The sequence below is a fragment of the Styela clava genome, chromosome 9 (assembly GCF_964204865.1).
Source record: "Styela clava chromosome 9, kaStyClav1.hap1.2, whole genome shotgun sequence".
Taxonomy (NCBI): Eukaryota; Metazoa; Chordata; class Ascidiacea; order Stolidobranchia; family Styelidae; genus Styela; species Styela clava.
In genome coordinates, this window is record NC_135258.1 from 3,452,210 (window position 1) to 3,474,389 (window position 22,180).

At 37.8% G+C, this 22,180-nt stretch overlaps 1 protein-coding gene across 1 annotated transcript; it reads left to right on the plus strand.

Annotated features, from left to right (window-relative positions):
* Nucleotides 1-1,516: 1,516 nt before the first annotated feature.
* On the plus strand, nt 1,517-21,754 carry LOC120339337 (uncharacterized). The gene is made up of 15 exons (XM_039407440.2): nt 1,517-1,658; nt 3,810-4,061; nt 5,450-5,525; nt 6,067-6,138; nt 7,152-7,266; nt 8,212-8,406; nt 9,375-9,542; nt 10,670-10,823; nt 11,659-11,767; nt 12,651-12,757; nt 14,144-14,309; nt 15,722-15,903; nt 17,264-17,430; nt 18,664-18,864; nt 19,540-21,754. Exons 1-15 carry the CDS (start codon nt 1,571-1,573, stop codon nt 19,672-19,674), a joined length of 2,187 nt encoding a protein of 728 aa, XP_039263374.2. The 5' UTR covers nt 1,517-1,570; the 3' UTR covers nt 19,675-21,754.
* The last annotated feature ends 426 nt before the right edge of the window (nt 21,755-22,180 follow it).

Below are 22,180 nucleotides of genomic sequence, written 5' to 3' on the forward strand. Positions count from 1 at the left end.
ACCGTTTATAACGGTAACACAATTGCCAAATCGGTAAAGGTTAAATGAGGATTTATTTCAGATTATTATCTGCATTCCTGTTTCAATAAATCTATTTTGCGCCTCTATTAAGAAAAACCTGAGAAATTTAGTTGAATATGTGATATTAAAGGCTAATACGGTTGAACGGATAATCGCTTTACCGGTTATAACGATAGCGGGATTAAATTGTTAGTAACGGTTGAATATGAACTCCGTCCAAATTGATTATCCACATTATGCACTGTAAATTCTATTTTTGGAAATTTAGTTTAATTAATAAGTGATTTTTAGGGTTTATATGGTCGAACAAATAATTGTTTTGCCGGATACATCGGTAACGGGATTAAATGATTGGTAATGATTGAATGTGAACTCCGTCCAAATTAGTTATCTACATTTTGGATTCTATAAAGCTTTTTGGGGATCAAATGGTTAGAAACGGTTAAATTTGAACTTTGCCGGAATTGATTATTTACATTTAGGTTTGTGAAGCTATTTTGCTTCTATCAGAAAATGTCTGAGAAATTTAGGTCTATAAGTGATATTTAAGGCTTATGCGGTTGAACGAATAACCGATTTGCCGGATATAACGGTAACCGGATTATCATGGATTTCGTTCGAATAGATTTTTGTTTCCATAAAGTTATTTTGTGTTTCTGTTGGAGAATGCATGAGAAACTTAGGCTAATGAGTATTATGAAAGGCTTATATGGACTAACGGATAACCGGATTTAACGGTTATCACGGTAAAGGAATTAGTGGTTATAACGGTAATAGAATTAAATGGTCGGTAACGGTTAAATGTGAATTTCGAACGAGTTATCTACATTTTGCATCTACTTGAAGCTGTTTTACGTGTCACTTGAACTTAGAATTTGAGATAATAATGAACTTCGTATTTGTCTTTGAATTATTGCTGCGATTTAACATTTTTCACGTGAATGACTTTTTCAAAAGCAGCGAATCGCGAGATGCAAGTTTAGTGATTAATTACCTTCATAAAAAAATGAACTTTGAAAGTTGGTATACCACTAGCAAGACAAGACTCTAATATTTTGTATATCTTAGACAAGCGCATAAACCTTTACTCAACTTAAGATGACTTCTGACCTGAGCAAACTACACCCGCGGACCAAATCTGGCCCACTGGGTAATTCAATCTGGTCCGCCTGATGCTGCCACAATTAAACTAACCCCACATTTTAACAAAATAACTCAAGGAATTTGTTGGGATTGCGATTACATTTTGTTTATGCGTGAGGCTTATTGTTTTCCAATTTTGCTTTTGTGACACTATAAATATTGTGCATATGATGTAACTTTTTACGTCACATTTACATGGCCCGCCAGTTTGGGTGGGCAAAGTTTTTGGCCCCTGGTACAAAAACCTTGCTCACCCCTGCTATAGTTCATAGCCTTGAAATGTTCCCATATTTAGTTTCTTTCTGTAACATACCTTGCAACTTGTAACCGATCATCAAAACGAGACTCGTAATATTCTGTTTTATTTACTCTACAGCTGACCAATAGTCTATTTACATTCCCAACCATGTACAGGACGTATCTCATCATAATCTGCGTGTTTGTTTTGCTAGCCGGTCACGCGCTATCCCAGCGGGGACCAGCACGAGCCGGAAGTAAGTAAACAATTTGCAACTCTTTAATTCCTTCTTTGTAAGATTAGTTAGTCAGTCAGTCATAACAGCATAACTTGAAATATGTGCATTGAAGCGTAAAGAGGCGTCATGCACTACTTCCCATTATATTTGACAAAAATATACACAAGCCAAGGTGACCAAAATAAACGAAATCTATAAATTTATTGGATCTTTTGTAAGAAGTCCGCGCCACTAATTCAAAAATGTGAGATTTGAGGAAAACACTCCCGCCACGCTTTTAAAAACTGCAGATTGCACTTCCTACGTTAGCGGAAGTGAAGGTGTTATTTTTTGAGTGCCCCCGAAGTATATGAACAAAGATGGCAGACACCGGAGCTTCTTTAGTGCACCTGGTTAGGGTTAGATCATTATTTTATTCAAATTTTCCTTATTTTAGTTCTATTACGAGTTCGGGGACTAGCCAAGTGACTCCCGTAGTATTTGTACCTGATATTATGGCCTAACCCTGACCTGTTACACATACTACGTTCCGGTGTCCGCCATTTTGGAGCACATACTTCTGGAGTACCCCCCAAGGGGACTTAAAAACAAAACCCATAAATTTATTAGGTCTTTTTTAGAAATCTCCCGCCTCGTTTTTAAGTAACGCAGATTGGCTTACTACGTTAGTGGGGTGGTACTTTACCTTGGGGGGGGGGCTTTCTACAAAAGATGCGAAAAATTAATGTTTTTCGTTTTTTATTCATAATCTTCACGATTCAATGCACAAATTTTGAGTTATGCTGTCATGACTGACTAACTAATCTAACATAGAAATAATTTAAAAGAACTTCTCTATGTGTACTACTGTAACCACAAGTTTCAATGACCTATGACGCTTTTCACAAAAGTTATATTCTCTCTAGAATGTGTTTCAAATTTCCTGGTTCTGCTTCATTGCGTTACCCTTATAGAAGTGCCGTATAAGAACAATAAAATGCGCTTGTTTTATATGTATTATGTATTATATGCCTGTATAGTTTTCAGTGTAGCGTTGAGAGACGTCATGCGCCACTGAGTATGAAAAGGCCTGAGTGTCGAGATTAAAAAAAGCTGTAAAACGATACAAATGCGAAACTGTGTTTTACGAACTATAAGGCGAACTTTGATTCGTTTTTTTTTCAAAAATTGATTGTGCGCCCAATAAAGCCCAATAAAAATGTATGGATCAGGTAGTGCTTTATCCCCAACACTCAAAACCGGACGCTTTGTACAAAAGTTATGTTATCTTTAGAACACGGGTGGGCAAATTACTGCGAGCGGTCTGGCCCAACGAAGTGTTTCCTTCAGACCACTTGTGTTTTTTATTCATAGATTTCCGCTATTGCGCTCTGAGCCTTCGACTCAATAACCAAGTCTATTACCTGTAACAAGACCATTTAAAGGAATTGCCTGCCCCTGCTGTAGAATATATTCCAAATAAGAACAATAAAGTGCGATTATTTTATAATCTCAATAGCGCTCATTGTAGCGTTGAGATTCGTCATACACCATTGAGTATGAAAAAGGCTTATCGATCGAAAGTTAGGGGATCCCCAAAACAGTGCTCTTACTCCATAGTGACACTTTGTGTCCCATCACTAATTAATTAATAACTCGCTAATTATACGACATAATTCATCTAAAATCAATAGGCTTCTGGTACGATATATAATGATCACACATGCAAAATCTTGAGCAGATTCAATCTCGCTTTCGTGAGGTATCGCGTGCATCTAACAGACAAATACCTATCAACAACTGTAAATACTGTATTTTACGGCCAATAAGGCGAATTTTGAATCGTTTTTTGTTCTTAAAAATTGAACGTGCACCTCATATGCAAATGCTCATAATGTATGCAAATATAGTGTTTATGCTTAATTGTCTACATTCAAAACTAGTACCAATACCGAGTGTGTTTATAGACCGATGCGTATTATGTATCGACAAAAGTTAAAGCTTTGAAACTGACAAAACTTTATGACAGTATGGCAAGCAAAACAACAAAAGCAATACGGTACAGCACAATTTGTATAGATTAATTGGTGCTTCCGCATCGGCGCCATCTTGGTGCACATACATCTGGAGCGAAAATTAATTTAAGTGATCGCCATCAACTTCTAAACATTTTTATTTTTATATTTACAGCCAGACCTCGGGCAGGTGACAGGGCCGGCGCGCGGGCTGGTGCTGGTGCGAGAGCGGGCGCTGGTGCAAGAGCAGGGGCAGGCGCGGCCAGGGCGACTCCGGCTCCAGCGAAAGAAAAACCGCAAGCTGTGGACGCATCCGGAGTTACTATACCGGACCCAGTTGACTCCGCCTTCCACATTTGTCGAAAGTTTGGAAAAGATGGAACTGTGACGGAGAAAAAATATGACCAGTGTACTTCATTTTGTTGTGGTGAGTGATTTATTATTAGACACGAGATGATGCTCCAGAAATGTACCAATATGGAGGTAACTAATTTTGTTTGCCTACTTTACATCAAGTTGTGTAAAGAGACTGAAGACTATGGGCAGGAGGTATATTCACTTGGCTAACACAGACAGTCCCCGAACTCGTAATATACCTAAAATAAGAAAAATCGGAATGAATTTATGGCCTAACCTTAACCTAGTACACACACTACGGGAGTGGACCTATGGATCGTTTTGTTATTTTGTTCATCACCACGTTAGTATTTCTTCTCTTCTTGTTGTGGAAAAATCGCTTTTCTCATTACCTATTGGACCAATTGCATTGAAATATTCAGTGGGTGTAAATTGTATTTGTTACTAGAAGGTTATTACTTTTATTTATTTCAAAAAATGCTGTATGCTCTATGAGAGTCATTTCTTTGTGCGATGACGTCATCAAATTAGAAATTATCTTGTCCCTTATCTTAACTTAATTAAATTCCAGATCATATAGGGCAGCAGGGCTCCAACACATTATTCGAAATTTTGCTGTTTATTAAGTGTACAGGTTAATTAAGTTAATTAAGTGTTCGTGTGGCGACAAATTAACACGGAAAAAATTCACGGCGCACTTACACGAAGAAAAACTACTTCCTATTGATAAAACTCAATTTTTTGGTCGTTAATCTGTACTTTATGCCTTTTAGAATTTGTAAACACGTAGGCCTAAGGAATGAAGATCAATTCTCATTTTTCACTGACTGGTTTTCCTTTGAAATTCTAAAAAAATCACGCATGTTCGCGGAACTCGCCTCAGCAGATGAATAGACTGCAATTAGCAAAATTGCAAGTACTGTATATCTCTATTGTTACGCAACAGATACGTGACAATGAAGATAGGCACTACGTAGCAGAAAGTAAAAAACAGAAAGCTGAAATGAATTCAGCATTCAAAATCACAGCATTTAAAATAAAACCAATAAAACATTTATATTGTGTAAAATATTCAATCATATTTTAACACAATTCTGTTGATTTTACCTTCGTACTTATAAAATCGCTTCTTTTGGGAACCGCTAATATATTGTATATATTTGAACATTACTGTTTTGTGTTTTTTTCGTGTTTACTGACTGGAAAAATATTATGACTATTACGATCTCAAAGAATTACGTGCCTCTAATAGCATATTTTGTACAACACATCTTAAAAAAAAAATCGGGTCTGGTGTAGTTTTTACCACATGTACTTTTAGTTGGCGTGACTCAACAAATTTTGCACATGTCATTTCTAACCCCACCTGTTTATGTCATCTCAAAAATACCTCACTGCGACGTCACAGTGACGCAATAATGCCCGTCAAAATATACGGATGTTACAATTATATTTCAGGTGGCGAAGTCGTTAAAAAAGATGATGGAATCACGTGCTGTGGATCTGAAGAGTTCGGTACGCCATTCAAAGAAGGGTCAGTAGTGATATAGCTCATATTAAGTTACTTCTTTATAGTTACTTCCCTGTTATTGTAACGGTGGTAATTGCTGGCTAGCTATTCTTTTTTGGACCTCCTGAAGTAAGCACACCAAGATGGCGCACACCCTGAACTCAGGTTGTTTACCAGGTTAGGGTTCAGATCATTCTATATCTTGGTGCGCGTACTTCAGGAGTACCTCTTTTTTGCTATACGACGCCAGGGGTATATCCGGGGGTGGGCGCTTCGGGGGAGGGTTTGAGGGTTGCAATTAAAAATTTCATCACTCTTTTTGAAAATTCCTGACTATGCCCTTGTACTTTATGTATTTACATCTATTGCTTCGAACAAGACCGTATATATATATATATATATATATACGTAAAGCGCTATTTTTATTGGAAGGTACGGAAAATAGGTGTAGTCGCGACTGGTGGACTAGAGTCGTGAAGGTATTTATTTCTCACCACTTTTTCGGCTTCTCAGCATCTATACATCGGGTGCCTCTTCGTATTCTAAATTTATTTTGTAATTTCAGTGACCTCTCGTGTTGTGAATGGTGGACTGGAGTAGGAAAAGCTTACAGAACAGAATTGGTGAAAAACCATAGGTTAGTATATTAGTATAAATGGGAGTTTCCTGATTTTGATCATTTGTCATCTATTGCACATGGCAACGTTAGTTTAAATCACCGTTTCTCAAACTTTTTCGCCCCGGAACGTCTTCGCTTTTCATCACGCCTCGCGGAACACCGAGAAATTGAAAAGTAAAATGGGTGGGTGGTTTGAACAAAATTTAGCCTATGGTTATCAAAAACTCCATGCTTTCCAGACTGGCACGATGCCCGTCGGACTGTTCAGATAGCAAGGCCTGTTCGCCTGTTTGTCGTCAGTTCGTTAGGAGACAAATTTACGCCCCTGAGTCGCCGATGTACGGCCGAGATCGTCATGGCGACCAATTTAGTCGGAAGAATCTCGCGGAACAGCAGTGTTACGGGGAACACAGTTCAATTCCATACTAGATGAGGACTATGTGCTGTATGAAGTTAATTTACGCAATATGTTAACAAAAGACAGTAATTATCAAAATAATTATCCTGTCTCCTTCACTTTTGTTTCGGCCAGGAAAAAAATATAAAAATTCTTTCGTATATTTGAAAAATTAAGACTTGGAACAGAAATACGCCCAGCCATTTCATAACTAATCCCTGTCTCGTTCCTGTTACGTCAAAGTATGAGAGTATTGAGTTTGCTGAAATCATCGGCAGTCAAGTGTGACCGAGGTTGTTAAGCAGTGCGACATAAAAAGTGTTTACCTTCATTTGTTGTTAGTTCCCAACACCTTACAGCAGTGGTACTAAAACAATAGGGCGCGCCCCTCAAGGGGCGTATATTTGAATATTTAAATTTCTTTATTTTGGATATTTAAGTTCCATTCTGGTATTTTTCTAAGTGTTTTTGAATAAAACATACTTTCGCCTTACTATCTGTTATTTGTAGCTTATTGTTAATTGGTTATCTGGGACGCGAGGCCTGACAAATTGAAAAAAGTTGGCGCGGCCTAAAACGTTTGAGAACCACTGCCCTACATAAAACAAACAATCATTTTAAAATCTATTTACAGATACGGATGTTGTGGAGCGCATTTGATTCATCACGGTCTCCAAGGATGTTGTTATGGCGACGGACCTCCAGAACCCTACGTCAGAGGAAAAGAGACATGCTGTGGATCGAATAAGGTGGGTAGGAGCGTAGTGTAAGATTGAGATTTTATTGGCGCAGGTTTACACCCCGGGAATGGATAATTGCGGGTGATAAGATTGCTGCACTTGTTGTCATAGTGGTTCATGTCACCGCTGGTTGGTTGCAGCTTCCTCCGTCATCTGAAATCTCAACCACAAATCTAACTGTATAATTGATAACTTTTCAATAAGAAACTAATGCAAGTTTCTCAATGATTTTTTAAATGAGACACTAATAATAAGGGTTTCCATAAAGTCTTCAAATTTTTTAAAATTATAAGGGAAATTTATCGATACCATATATTGTTTAAAATGAAGTAAAAAGCTTTAAATAATTACTGATTAAAAATCAACAAACCTGGTTAAGATATATTGATAACGAACTTCATAACAAAATTGAAATTGTAAAGGAACTTTATAGACATCCTGTATATTGATTAGTGCATTATTTGTGGAGTGTGTTGAAAATAGGCGAACATATATATTCCAAATTGAAAACAATGACATCATTATACAGACTATGATGTGATATGCTTCTAAGGAGGGTGAATATTATTCAACGAAATATTGAGATAAATAAGTTATAATGAAAAAAGATTAACAATGCCTCCATATTACAGTACTTAATGTACACTGTCAGTATATGACGTCATGCTATTGATATTAAATAGCAATTACAGACAATTTGAAGGTCAGTTAGGCCACGAATAAAATGCGTGCTTACTCATTTTTTTTCGATACGTTTTTATTTCCTTCTAGGTTCTAGGTTGTTTCAGATTTATATAACATATACTTTGTTAAAGTTATTCTTTGTTAAAATGAATAGCTGTTTGACAAATTTTCTGTTTTTCTAGCGACCACTCTATATATGCGCTGTAACAAAGACTAGCGTGTATACCCTACTAGATGGAATATTAATTACAGAGAATATCACTTTTCCAGGTCAAACTCACTTCTTTCTACGGGGGAGCTACTTGCTGTGGTAGCACTGCTGCGTACGACAGGAGACGTCAATCATGTCCATGCGGAGACGGGCAAGTCGTCGATGCCAGAGCGGACCAGACCGGCTGCTGCCAAGGGAGCTTAGGAAGACAGGCACCGTATATCATAAAGACTCAATTCTGTTGTGATGGAATGGTACGTTTGCTTTATTACAAGTGAAAATTTAATTTTTCCACGAATCCATGAATCTATTCGATCAAGAATTTGAATAAGGATTTAATTTCTTGGAAATGATTTCAAACGATATGATTGGTAAAGTACTTTACATATACAGCCAAAAATATACATATACAGCAAATCAAATATACACATAAAACCATAAGTATTAAATTTCTTGAAAATTGTCTCGGGTTCAACGGATATGATTGGTAAAGCACTATACATATACAGCCAGAAATGCATAAACAGCCAGCAATTTTGTTGTGATGGAATAGTTTACTTTCTTACCGAAAAAATTTGAATTTTTTTTGTGCAAAAATTGAAATAAGAATTGAATTTCCTGTGAAGGATCTCGGATATGGCTGGTAAAGTACTATACATATACAGTCAATCAAATATGCATATGCGACCATAAGAATTGAATTTATCGTAAATGATCTCGAGGCAACGAATATGGTTGGTAAATTACCATACATATACAGCCAGAATATGCATATACAACCAATATCATAGCAAGTTATTATTCACAGTGGGGCGGACGGGACCCTGTATACAAAATCCTCAAAGATCCCGCTTAACAACATTGACATGAGTGAGTGCCCGTAACTTTACTCCGAGATGAGTCTCCTTTACTTCTGAGTGAGCGGCCATGACCTTACTTGGCGCTTCCGAAGTATGTGCACCAAGATGGCGCACAACCTGAATTTTAATCTGGTACACATACTATGTTCAGGTTGTGCGCCATATTGGTGCACACACTTCGGGAGCTCCCCAATAATTAGTGATGAGTCTTCGTCACTTGTGAGTGAGTGCTCATAACTTCGAGCCCGTGACTTTACTTAGAAATGTTTCTTCTTTATTTTTGAGTGAGTGCCAGTACAAACTCTCTTATTCCTGAGTGAATAGCCTCGGTTTGCAAATAACATTTGCAAATTCCATTTCAGGTCGGTACAAAGGGCCAGGATTTCTGTTGCGGGTCAGAAGTTGGAAAGAGAGGAACCGATGTATGTTGCGAGGGCGGAATAGTGGTTCCAGTAGTTCCTGCTGATCCGACAAAAACTTCTTGCTGTGAGACAGTTCCGTACAATCCGAGAAAACAAATGTGTTGCCAGGTGAGTATTTTATTTAACTTATTTTTTTTACCATTAATCAATGTAGCAAATTTTATCGTAGCGGTTGCAAGGGAAAGTGAGAGCAAACAATTGGATTTTTAATTCACTCCAACTATAATCAGCTTGGTGAAATCATTTTTTTTCCTTATATTAAATACTGTTCAATCGTGTTTGGGAATTTTTACAAAGTTATTAAAATGGTGTGGCAAACAGTTTTTGTTATTTATTGCATTTCTTATCTTTTATTCTAATTTTTTTTATGTGTTCATTTATTTTTTTGGTTACCATATAATCTATCTAAATCTTCTCTCTTTTCTTGCCCTATGGTTGTGTGTGTGTGTGAGTGTGAATGATTTGATTCAGTATTTTTAGGTGAGTGAACACGTACCACTTCTTTTTGGCAATACCTTCCATCTTATATTCTGTACGTTTTAAACCTTATCCAAGGTTTTGTTTAATCTCCTGATTTTATTATCAGTTTTTATTTATTTGTTTTTATCAACCGTTTTATCGCCTATCTGCTGATTATGGAGTCGAAATAAACTTATCTTATCTTATTTAATACAAATATTTAAATAAGACCCTCAACCCTCTCCCAATCTCAGTCCTACTAAAACACAATAGCCTTCTACATAAACACGGTAGAGCTAAGATCTGAAGCCCGAGCCCGGCCTGAAATGTCAATCATTACGTTTCGGATCGGGTTGGGCTTCTCTATCGCTGACTTTTTTTTAAAAATAAATATATGTTTATAACTCCTAAATAAAATATGAAATTTTGGGTTTGCTTCGAGCTCGGGCCTGCAAATCCAGTTACTAATTAGTCGGGCTCGGGTCGGGTTTAATACCCATGGGCCCGAGTCGGCCCGGGCTGAAACTTTTGGGCCCGTTCTTACCTCATTACACGGTGCTTTGTACAATTTTTTTTACAATAAGAGTCTATAAACTCTCAATGCGTTATACAAGAGGTATTTCTAATACTGGGGGTGAAATTGAGCCCTTTGCGCTGATTTTGCGTAGATGGTGCTTTTTATTGACATTTCAACACTTCTCCAACAAAGCTCACTCTGTTCCAAGCAACCTGGTTATGGTTACTAACCTCATATGTATTTGTTTTTCAATACTCAGGGCGCAGTCAAACCTTTCACAGGCACAAACTCAGAGTGCTGTGGTCTAGTCCCGTATGACCCCAAGAAGCAAATTTGTTGCGAAGGCCAAGTCTGGAACAAGCGGACAGACGGAGGGAGCTGTTGCGGAGAGTTTGCCTTCTTTCCAGAAAAACGTAAGTTGTATTCTTTATAAGTAGTTTTACAATTTTCTCTCAACAAGGCTATTGACGAACATTACTTAAACGTAAAGAGCTGGTATTGTTAAAAATTATGTGATCACTTCCGGGCCTATCCACGAATGGAAGCTACGCCATTGTTACGTATGAATGGTGGATTGCTCAGCTTCTTGTTAGGGGTGAAAGTTAAAAACGTTTCATAACGATTAGCATTATTATATCACTAGAGCATATATATATATATATATATATATATATATATATTGATTTCAAAACTTCAACAGTGGATTCCCTTTTTTAAAATAAAACAATTAATTAAGAAAGTGACGCACTTTGAATAGTTATCAAAATTGGCAGATCTTGCTGAAGGTTTATCAAGAATCAAGGAAAGGAAGACGCATTGTGGTAGTGTTTTTAGTGTTTCCAATTATCTCCCTTGGCAATGGTTCTTTGTTCCCCCCGCAATGTTGGCATACCAGCTTAAAGTTCACGGTTTGAAATCCTTAGCCACCATCTAACCAAGGGTGTAATAAAACCGAGCAAGCGATTCTGATCGTACCCAATTCTAAAGCCATCTTATCATCTCTTTTCTAGCCAGGATAGTTATGAGCGGTTCCCATACTTTATGTTGGCGCAGCGCCAAATAATCAGAGCATAAAAACTGACGGCGCATTTACACGAGAAAAAAATGTTACCTTTAAATAAAACTCAGTTTTGTGGTCGTTATAGTGTACTTTATTTATTAAGTTTGTGAACATGTATGCCTTTAAAAATATTGGCAAAATGCCTCTTTGGGAACCGCCGCTGTACCTGTATTTCTATTATATTTCAGAGTCATTTTGCCACCAGGGTGTTGTTTACTTCTCTGCTGCTGTCAAGGGTGATGCCGGATGCGGCGACAAATTCTACAACTCTAAAGATGGGAAATCGCTGTGTTGTAGGTACGTAACTGCTCAGGGTATAGTTCATTTTTCTAGTCCGGCATCTCAAAATGCCGTGTCCCACCTGTTCCCTTTTTAGCGAAAAACATGCCATGAGTCGAGTTCGGTATTTTTATTTCTGTGTCTCTAAAATATCCGGTCCCACTTGCTTCACAATTGTCTCGTTTAGTACACTTGCCTCACTTGGTGTGGGGCAAGTGTTAAAAGTGGGAAATAACATTTCAACTCTTTTATTTCAGAGCATCTGAACTCGCAAACCCATACAAGGCGATAACCCGCGTATTTTATAACACCTAATAAACGAATGTAACAACCGCCTTTTCCTTCATCGTTCATCTCGTTTTTCCTTTCACGAGAACTGTCGAAGACTCATCTCTAAGCAGAGTATACTCGAACTTTAATATGACACATGCAATTTTTCTTTGCGGGTCGCATTTGGCCCGCGGGGTCACATTTGGCCCGCGGGCCACAGGCTGCACCCCCCTGCTTTATAGAACCCGTTGGTGCACTACTCACCAACAAAATCCGATTGGTGCGAGACGTACCGCAATGCACGTCAATATAATTAGGAAAACAGCTGAATGACAGTAAAATTCACAAAACTCGAGTTTTTAAATATACTTTTGGCGCAAAATTTTATTGTCTGACAGTAAGTCTATTATCAAATCCGAACTGTGGTTTAGATTGCCTGCTCGCATAAAAAGTTTACTTGCAGAAGTACCACCGTTTCTGTACTGTTCAATTTATTGGTATGTATGTGTATCGATCACCATATTATGAATATATGTGATTATAGTGATGGTACAAATCCGTGATTCGAACTTTGGGCATCTACATATCTTATTTATCTAATTCGTGGTTCTAATCTAATCTTATCTTACAGTGATAAACTGATCCGAGTCAACAATAAGGACAGCTGCTGTGATGACGTGGCTTTTAATTCGAAAACAGAAATATGTTGCATGGGAAATGTGTTCGATAAAGCTGACGGTAAGTGTTATATGCTCTTTTCATATAAAAATGATTTACGAATTTATCCTAGGGGAGAAAAAAACTTGATTGAAAGACGGCTTGATTGAAAGACGGCTTAATCATATGGTGAACTATGGCCTCTCGTCCGCTTACCAGTCTATGTCCGGTGTGAGATTAGTTAGCCAGTTATTTGTTTGAGATGCCGAGCTTTTTGGACACGTAGTGGACATAGCGATCGTTTCAATATTATGTTGTTGTTGTTGTTCTTGTTCTTTGACACATTTTGGACACCTAGTGGCAAATCTAAAAAATCGCTTTTTTCTTCGAATACTGGACCAATTGCTCTGAAATTTTCAGTGGTTACAGCTAAAATTTTTCTCCAGAAGAATTTTATTTATTTCAAATATTTCTGTTAGCTCGATGAGATTTGTTTTTGTTTGCTATGACGTCACCGAACGTTCTGCGGACTTCGGACGCCATTTTTGTCCGACTAAGCTGCTTCGCTTGGTGTGAATATATTTGTAGACTGTGATCTGACGGTACGGTAAACCGTACTGTACTGCGAACAGACGTGTCCATATATTTGGGCGTAGCTCTCTTTTTTTTTATAATCGTAAATCGTTTTGGTTTGACAATTTCTTACAGTTTGGGCGTGGTGGCGGTAGCCGGCTAAAATTGATATCTTTGCCTTATAACGTCAACATAGTTAGGACTAGATCTGGGCATTTCGAATCGAATAGTAAACTATTCAGACGAAAATTTCGAATCGCCGCCATCTTATTTTTCTCTGTCTGTCAAAGGTCGAGGTGAATTCTACAAATTTTTATCTAAATTTCAGAAAAAAAGTAGCCTTTTCGTTTTAAATGATCCCAGCTTCTTTAGAAATAGTGTCTCTTTACTCTTTACGAGAGGCGTAGACAAGAATTTTCAACGGAGGGGTCTGAAATTTCTAAATGCCAAGTTAGACTGTGACAGCGAGTCGGTCCAGAGGCTGGAAAACGTTGGCTTTCAAGAATTTGAGGGTCTAAAGAGAGCGTCAAGCTATGGAAATGAAATTTTTTTTTTACGTTCCAAGAGGAGTGGGTTCAGAGTTCCGACTCTCAACCTCAAAAAAAGCTATGAGAAGGTTAATTCTACTGAACTATGAGTGCATATCTTTGACTTCAGCTGTGAATCACCAAAAAATGACTTTTCAAATTAGCTACTTTTAACTTCCGGGTAGTTCTAACCTTTTTTGATCTAGACTCTGACAACTTAAACAGACTGATTTCAGAAAATACATGTTGTCATAACGTTTCACAATATCCTGGCCCCTTTAGTAGTTACATTTAGTTACAGTTTCTAAGAAGCCTTGTTTGGATGGAAAGCGAAAACGCCTCATAAAAAAATCATTTCAAATTTTAGGAAACATCTGCTGCCATAATGTTCCTTACTTCAAAACAAACACTACTATATGTTGTGATCTTGGGCCCAGTGGATACTTTCATCGCCCGAGATGTTGTGGAGGTAATGGGTACGACGCTGCTCTTGGAGGAGTCTGCTGTGCTGGGAATATCTTCGAAGGATTCATGTAAGTTTGAAGAAGATTAAAATGTCAATATCTAGGGCGAACGACGGCTTCTCGTCCGGTTACCAGTCCATGTCGGGTATGTGATTAGTTAGCCAGTTATTCGTCTTCAGAAGTATGGACTTGGTGGGGGACGATGCGTAATCGACCAGCGGTTATGTAAACCACCCGACGGCGACGTGGAGTTCAGCAATCCTCTCGCACATAACTACGACCCTGCTAAATCATTTAGGGTAATCAGGGGTGGGGTGGCGAGCGTATTCCAAACGCTTAGCACGTTGTGCCACACCGCCAAGCAAAAACTTTTACTGTAACCGACCCAATAAACAAAAAATTTTTTCAATCCATAGATGGCCATCTTGTTGAGTTGGCCAAGGCTATGATACTGCAAGCCACACATGCTGCGGTTAGGGTTTGAATTAGGAATGCAGATTTGGATGGGAATTTGGATTTTTAAATCATAACCTCAATCAGATGATTATTAATTTGTTACTCAAAATCGTGGCGTTTTTTTTTTAATTCTCACATTTTTGCATCAGTGGCGGGGCTTTTGTACAAAAGATCCGATTTGTGCACTTTCACAACGCTCTAGTACAACGGTGCACAACCTGCGGCCGTACGCGAAAAAAAAATGCGGCCGTCCACATACAAAATCCTATGAGAAAAAAGTTTAAAATATAGGATTTGGCGACTATGCTGGCGTATATTGAAGCAAAACAGAAGCACTGCAAAAAAGTCAGACGACACGATGCGTCACAATCTAGATGGTGTATTTGCTGCCAGTTACCTGACTTTGCAAGTTTATCTGCCCACATGCAAGACCAAAGGAGTCATTAAATTGCTACAATTCTTTGCAAACTGTTATAGAATAAATTCATAAAAATATTTGACATTTTATTATACTTTTGGGGACAAGAAAATGGGGGAGACCGCCCCTCCCCGACTTCCGATTTTTTTCAAAATTGTGCACCCAATATGCAACTTGCAGAATATATCTGCTCTAGAATAGGTCTACCGAAAAAAAAATCCTTTTAAAATGCAAATATTATACTTCCAAGTAGTCCTACATACTTCATAATTGGGCAGAGTGCACCTCGCACGGGTCAAAAACGCGGTTATGACGTCATAAAGCCAAAAAATTAACCTCCTGGCGGCCGTATTGTATAAAAATAAATGCAATGTGGCCGCCAATAGCAAAAAGGTTGTGCACCCCTGCTCTAGTATGAAAGGAATTTGTATTTTTGCAAGACAGCAATCTTTCCTAATTAGCATTGATCACCCAATTTATTTCATCCTAAGTCATTTGGTGAAAATCCAATTTAAACTAGACGCTTTAACTAATATGCTACTGCGCTCTTGATCGTAGAGAAAACTTTTCTTTAACACTTATAAGAAAAATATATTTTAATTTACAGATGGCCATCTTGTTGTGTTGACCAAGGCTACGATGCGGCAACCCACACATGCTGTGGTGCCCAGATATATCGGAATCCAAAAAATTCTTTCCAGACGAGCTGTTGTGGAGAGATTGACCCTCGGCCGTTTGATCTGATTACTCAGATGTGCTGTGATGGAACTGCCGTGCCTATTCCAACAGGTAAGATAAAAAAAGAGAATTAGCTCAAATTATAGTTATGCACAGCATACTCAGTCAGAAGAAAAAAACCTCATCTTTGAGCAATGTCACAGCAGAGCAGACTACTGAAATACAAAGAGCTACGCGCACTCACTCGGAGGTAAAAGAGACTTGGCACAAAATCTGAAACAGTTCTTGTTCACTTAGACAATCGGTTAGACAAAATTTTGACTATGATCCAGGCTGATAAATCTTGTTCAACTGTGGACTATTACAGACCGATCCTATACTCTTCGTTGTCCACTCTAAAAGTGTGGAGATCCGTACTGAACTTCGAATTGTGTCGGTATTATTTGTTTTGAGATTCACTAAATCCGTTCCAATCGGCTCGATGTTCGTATCCTCCTCTAAATGTTAAGAATACGTCGTAGAATCTAATCTGAATTTTTCAAATCTGTGGTTATAATTAGGTCATGTTAACGATTATCTATTTGCGGTTCTTAGAATAGTTTTCGTCTGATTTCTCGCAGGTAAGAACCTAAAACAAACTTCAGACAAACAAGTGAATAGGTATTCATCTATGAGTCACTGAAAACAAACACTCCTGCAGCTGAGCCACTGATACCTATGAAGCTACAGTCTTTGGAAGGACTGGAATTTTTCTTGTTCAGTATTACCTACATCAGGGTTGTGCAACCTTTAACACAGAAGGGCTGGGCACAAAAAAATTGGGTATTGGTCTTGTGACATGCGTTGTTTGCACAAGCCAGCTGTTAGGGCAGGGGTCGGCAACCTTTTATCGTTCGCGGGCCAAAATTAAAGGTTGCAAGTCATTGGCGGGCCGCACATATTTTTAGAAAGTGGATGACCGATGAATCACATTTTATCACACAGATCAAAAGTTCAATTTTAAGCAGCGCGCGAAGACTGACCACTTGAATATTTTTTGCGCCTTTAAACCATTTGCACTGAGCATTAAGTTTTCTGCGTTTTGTTGCCATTTGTCTAAATTGTAATTAAATTATTATATACGTGTTACGTTATAATATAATCTAGTCTACACGTAAATTCTTTTGCGTAAAGAATATAATCGACAAAACAGCTATAACTTGTTACTATAATTTCAGTGAAGCGTCGTGGGCCGGATCCGGTCCGCGGGCCATAGGTTGCCGACCCCTGTGTTAGGGCCTCCTTGTAACCTCATAGGCATAGATATTAAATAAGGCTCGTTTTTCAGGCCGCACAATTTCTCGTTGCGGGCATTTGGCCTGCGGGCCGCCGGTTGCACACCCCCGACCTACATAGTATACGGTACACTGAATTAGTCTGTGAGCATGAAGATTATACCAGAAACCTTTTAACCAAATTTTTCTTTGTATAGGGATGAACCGAAAGCAAGCGACATGTTGCGGATACACTAGCGTATATGATCCTGGCACTCATCTATGTTGCGATGGCGTACCAAGAAAAATGGACAATATTTATTTCACAAAATGCTGTGGGAGAGAGACATACGATTCGAAAACACAGATTTGCTGTGACGGAGAGGTACGATTTGAAGCATTTTGTTTTCATTTCATTCCAATGCAATCATTGTTAGATAAAACTCTTCAGCGACTAAGCCACTAACTCAAATTGAAGAGACTCATTACCCAGCAAACTTATGAGCAACCAATGGAATGCCAAGAGGTACTCTTTATAAACGAGGTTTTACACAAATCCATCAGATCTAAGCTCAAGCACATATCAAGCGACACAAACAAGCATACGTGAGAGAGAAACTACTAAAAGGCGTACCCTCTCCTTCTTATATAAATCTTCACTACTGCACTTTGAAGAACGCCCTGCTCAACCAAACGCAGACACATAAATGGCAACTATTTTCAAAGGATGCAATTCAAGAGTCTTGCTGCACATTGACACAAATGTATTTCTGTTTCGTCTTACCAAAATCAGACTTCCTCAGACAAGCAGTTTACAACAATAACAAAAAAAGAACAATCATGCGGGTTGAATACGGCGATCAATGAATTCGTTTAAAATCGGTTTCTCAGATTAATTGTGACCCAACAATGAATGAACAATCATTTATAATTAGCAAGCATTGTTGTAATCTGCTTGTCTGAGGAAGTCTGACTTTGGTTAGGCGAAACATTACAGAAATACATTTGTGTTAGTGCGCAGCAGGACTCTTAAATTGCATAGTATGGTCAATTTTATTCCTGCTAGAACATCCTCAAATCATACGTATACGAACGAAACCACTGAAGCAATGGCATTGAGTAAGGATTTGAAGTTAGTCTCGAGTATTCTCTACTAATAGGTATATTTTCAGAGGAATCGAAATCTTTCTGATTCGTCATTGTCTACTCAATTAGTTAGAGTGTTAGACCGTGGGTGGTAATGTTGGGTTTCAACTTGATATTTTATCCTGTAAATTTCTCAACAACCTGATGATGTAATAAATTATGACGTCATCAAGTTAGAATGCCCCTTTTCAAAATAAATAACAAATATTATAAAATCGGCAATTGTTTGGATACACTATAAGTTTACCCTATAAATTTTTCAACAGCTGTATGATGTCAACAAATATGTTGCCATCAACTCAGAATGTACCTTTTTTAAAATAGATATCAAATATACGAAAATCGGCAATTTCTCGGAAAAGACCATGACATTATCAAATATGTCGTCAAATATTTACATTGTACGCCTAAAATAAATTTTTGTTATTTCATTTTGTATAACCTCATTCATATAAACATGTCTTCTACGTAGGACGGTACAAAACCAACAATTTCAGCCAAAGCCAAATTTGGAGCAACCACGAGCTGCTGTGGAAACGTAGTTTTCGATTCAAAGAAACAATACTGTTGCGAAGGAGTGCTAACGAAAGCTGCAAAAGGCGTCAGTGAATGCTGTGCTGGAGTCCCATATGACAGAACTAAGAACATTTGCTGTGATGAGAAGCTACAGAAGGTGGGTGTATTGTATTTTTGTGATACGATTTCATATTTATTTCGAGGAAAGGAAAGTCGATGAGACGGCATGATCATATAGCGTACCAGTCCATGTATGGTATGGTAAATGGGAATAGTGAGCATGATGATGTAAAGTTTAGGATTCGTTTGGCACTAAATTATACTCCACGGTATTCAGACCCGCTCAGGGCAAGTGTGTTGTTAGCGCTCAGCCAGCGGGATGCGACAATCGTTTGGAGATATATTGTGTTTATATCTATTCCCCCCTAAATCCGGTGATGCCGCTATGCCACCGCAGGTATTATTTTTGACCTCACCCAGAATGTGGTTATATAAAAATGGGTTTGAACCCGTGATCTCCAAGTTTAACGTTCTAACTGCTTTCCCATGTTATCGCTTCATTACGTTAATTCTCAGAAAAAGACCTCTTCATTTCAAGGAGAGAGTGAGAGAGTGAAATTATGCTATCACAAAAAATATCAACACTATGATACATTTGAAGGAGCAAAAAAAAAAGATAATGAGATATAGGATAATCAGTATGCAAGACCAGTTAGGTCATCGAGGCACCTGGTCCATGTGTCTATTTAAGTAATCCTTCGAAAATAGCATCAGCGATGAAATATGGATAAAATATAAATAAAATCAATCTATTTTGTCTTATCTTTTACAGATTGGCAAGAACGTACCTTGGGCAAAAGCCTCCTGTTGTGGAAGCAGTTGTATGTATGAAGGCCCGCAGTATTGCTGTGAAAACAGGGTTTATCTCGGAAACGCGAGAAGCAAGAAAACTTGTGATGTCTACTGATTTGAAAAGTCACGGAAACGGGAGACTCATATTTTGTCTTGGATTTTAGGAATTTTGTGCATTTGTTGGGGACCAAGCATTGGTGAAAGAAATATATTTGGATAGAAATAAAGGGTGTTCATAAAATCTTGAAAATATTTTAAAATTGCGAAGGAAATTTATCAATACCGTGTATTGTTTTTCTCCTCACGGATATTAACCCTTTCCATGCGATTTTTATTTTTTAATAAATAATCGTATTTGCTACGCCGATTTTATGCATTTGTACCCCCACAACTAATCGATCGACTAACGAAAAACTAATGATCCTCTGCTGCCCACTGACGGCTCGTTGGAAAGCTTATTTAAAGAGCTTGCAATTGGCGATCGAAAAAAAAAGTTTTTTTAAAAGTGGTGGTCTGAGTCACAAACCGGATAGAAAAAAGGCATTTTTTTTCTTGGGAGTTGAAACTTTAAACCGTGATAAAAAATATAAATATTCGCTAAATCCTTTACTGTTACCGCTTCGTGGTTGGCAAACAATAGCATAATATTGCTGTAGCAATTTCGTGATCTAACTCAAAATATTTTGGTAGATGGAAGGGATAATATGTCTTCTATTATCACCCAAAAAACACCGAAATTTGCATAAATTTCAAAATCACTCACTCGTTCCGCCGCAAATAAAATTCCCGTCGTAAACGAAAGCGAGATTTAGCGTCGCTTATGTTAATCTCGAAGAAGACTTCTTATCAATAAACTAAAACCCGGAAAAACTAGACCAACAGTTTGCGACCCATTGCTAAATAAAACAGAGAAGTACATCAACGTACCCGCCGCAATCTAGCGAGTTTTGTCGTGGGTACGTATGCGTGCCCACCGCACGGAAAGGGTTAAATGAAGTAAAAATACGTAAACAATTACTGATTAAAACAAACCTGGTTAATATATATTGACTTCAAAACAAAATTGAAAATATTAAGGGACTTTATGGGAACCCTGTAGAAGTACTAAAAACACCAAGCATGAAAATTTCACCCATGATGAGATCCTCCTTGGAACCTTCCACAAACAAAACCCTATTATTTATTTTAATTGATTCTTTGCATAATGTACTATATTTTAATCAGCGTTTTCAGAATTATCTGGATGGAATTTCCATTATCATAATTTCAGAAATCAAATAATTTTATCTCGAATACCTTACAAATGAACGTTTTCAATATGAAATATTCAATTTTTTTTTTAAATTTGTCATGTTAAACAGAAAAATATACACGAACTATTGTAAATTCATATACTTTAACTCAGGGGTGTGCAAACTGCGGCCCGCGGGCCAAATGCGGCCCGCAAGAAGAAGTTGTGTGGCCCGCGGAGAAATAACAATTTCGAATGGTGTACCCGCAAAACGAGTATTTATTTTTTTTTGTCGCAAAGCCCATACCAGTCATATTAGCACAACAAGCTATCAAAATTCTGTTGCAAAATACACGATTTATATTACAAAAACGTGTTTCTCACTGCATTCGTTTAAAGTCGGTGTGACAAAATATTTAAATAGCAGTTTCTCCAGAAGTTTATGCGTTTTGAATCTACTATATACTTCTGCAAGAACCCCTAATAATGCCGTAAGATCAATAGCAAATATAGTCAATTTTTGTGCTTGCAACTACCAGAAAGCCTGAATTAAATAAAGGTGCGGCCCGCGGCTTCACCCAGTTACTTGTATTTGGCCCGCCAATAAAAAGGTTGCACACCCCTGCTTTAACTAATGTCATTTAACATGTAAAATATTTCTTCTGCGATTAAATTAAATGCGGTGCAATGTGGTGCTGCGATGCGGTATTAAAGTCCGCGATAATTTTTCTTGTTTTCCAATCATCATTTCTGAATGAGATAACTTTGCCATTTAGAAAAACGCTTTCGCACTATCAACCGTCTTGACATATTAACTGAGTTTGGAGATGCAAAATGGCATATTGGGCTCCCCTCCCCCCAATTTTGATTCTTCTTTTTTAAATGCAAATTTGCGGCATTTGCAGTGAGACATAAATTCTTACGCATTTCCAACATCATTTTACTCTATATTTTTGAACGATTTACTAAAAACTTATTTCTCCTGGCCTTTATCTAGCCTTGTTCGCAGCAAGAGGAACGAGTAATCTCCGTATTATGTAATTATAGGAAAAAATTCGCCTCACCAAGCTCCAAAATTTCATGTTGACTACGCTCTTGTCGAGAATGTTGCTTACTTTTCTTTAGTTACTCACAAATTGAGGGCTAATGTTCGTCGTTATCTGTTGCTGATTTATTTTTCGTATTTTTATTGCATTTGCCGAAATATAATCAACAAGACGAAAAAAAACTATGTTTTTTCTGCTTTGGTGTCATTTGGATTATTGGAGCCTAGCTAGTCAGAACAACCTCAGCGTTACAGGATGGTGTTAATGCTGCTCTTTCACGCTTCGTCGAACCCGTGGTTTGGGTGAAATTGAATTATTTGGATTTTGTGACAAGCGAATTAGCG

Coding starts and splice junctions, on each gene's coding strand:
- LOC120339337 (XM_039407440.2), top strand. CDS start 1,571: ATGTACAGGACGTATCTCATCATAATCTGCGTGTTTGTTTTGCTAGCC. Junction 1,659..3,809: donor GGGACCAGCACGAGCCGGAA/GTAAGTAAACAA, acceptor TTATATTTACAG/CCAGACCTCGGGCAGGTGAC. Junction 4,062..5,449: donor GTGTACTTCATTTTGTTGTG/GTGAGTGATTTA, acceptor ATTATATTTCAG/GTGGCGAAGTCGTTAAAAAA.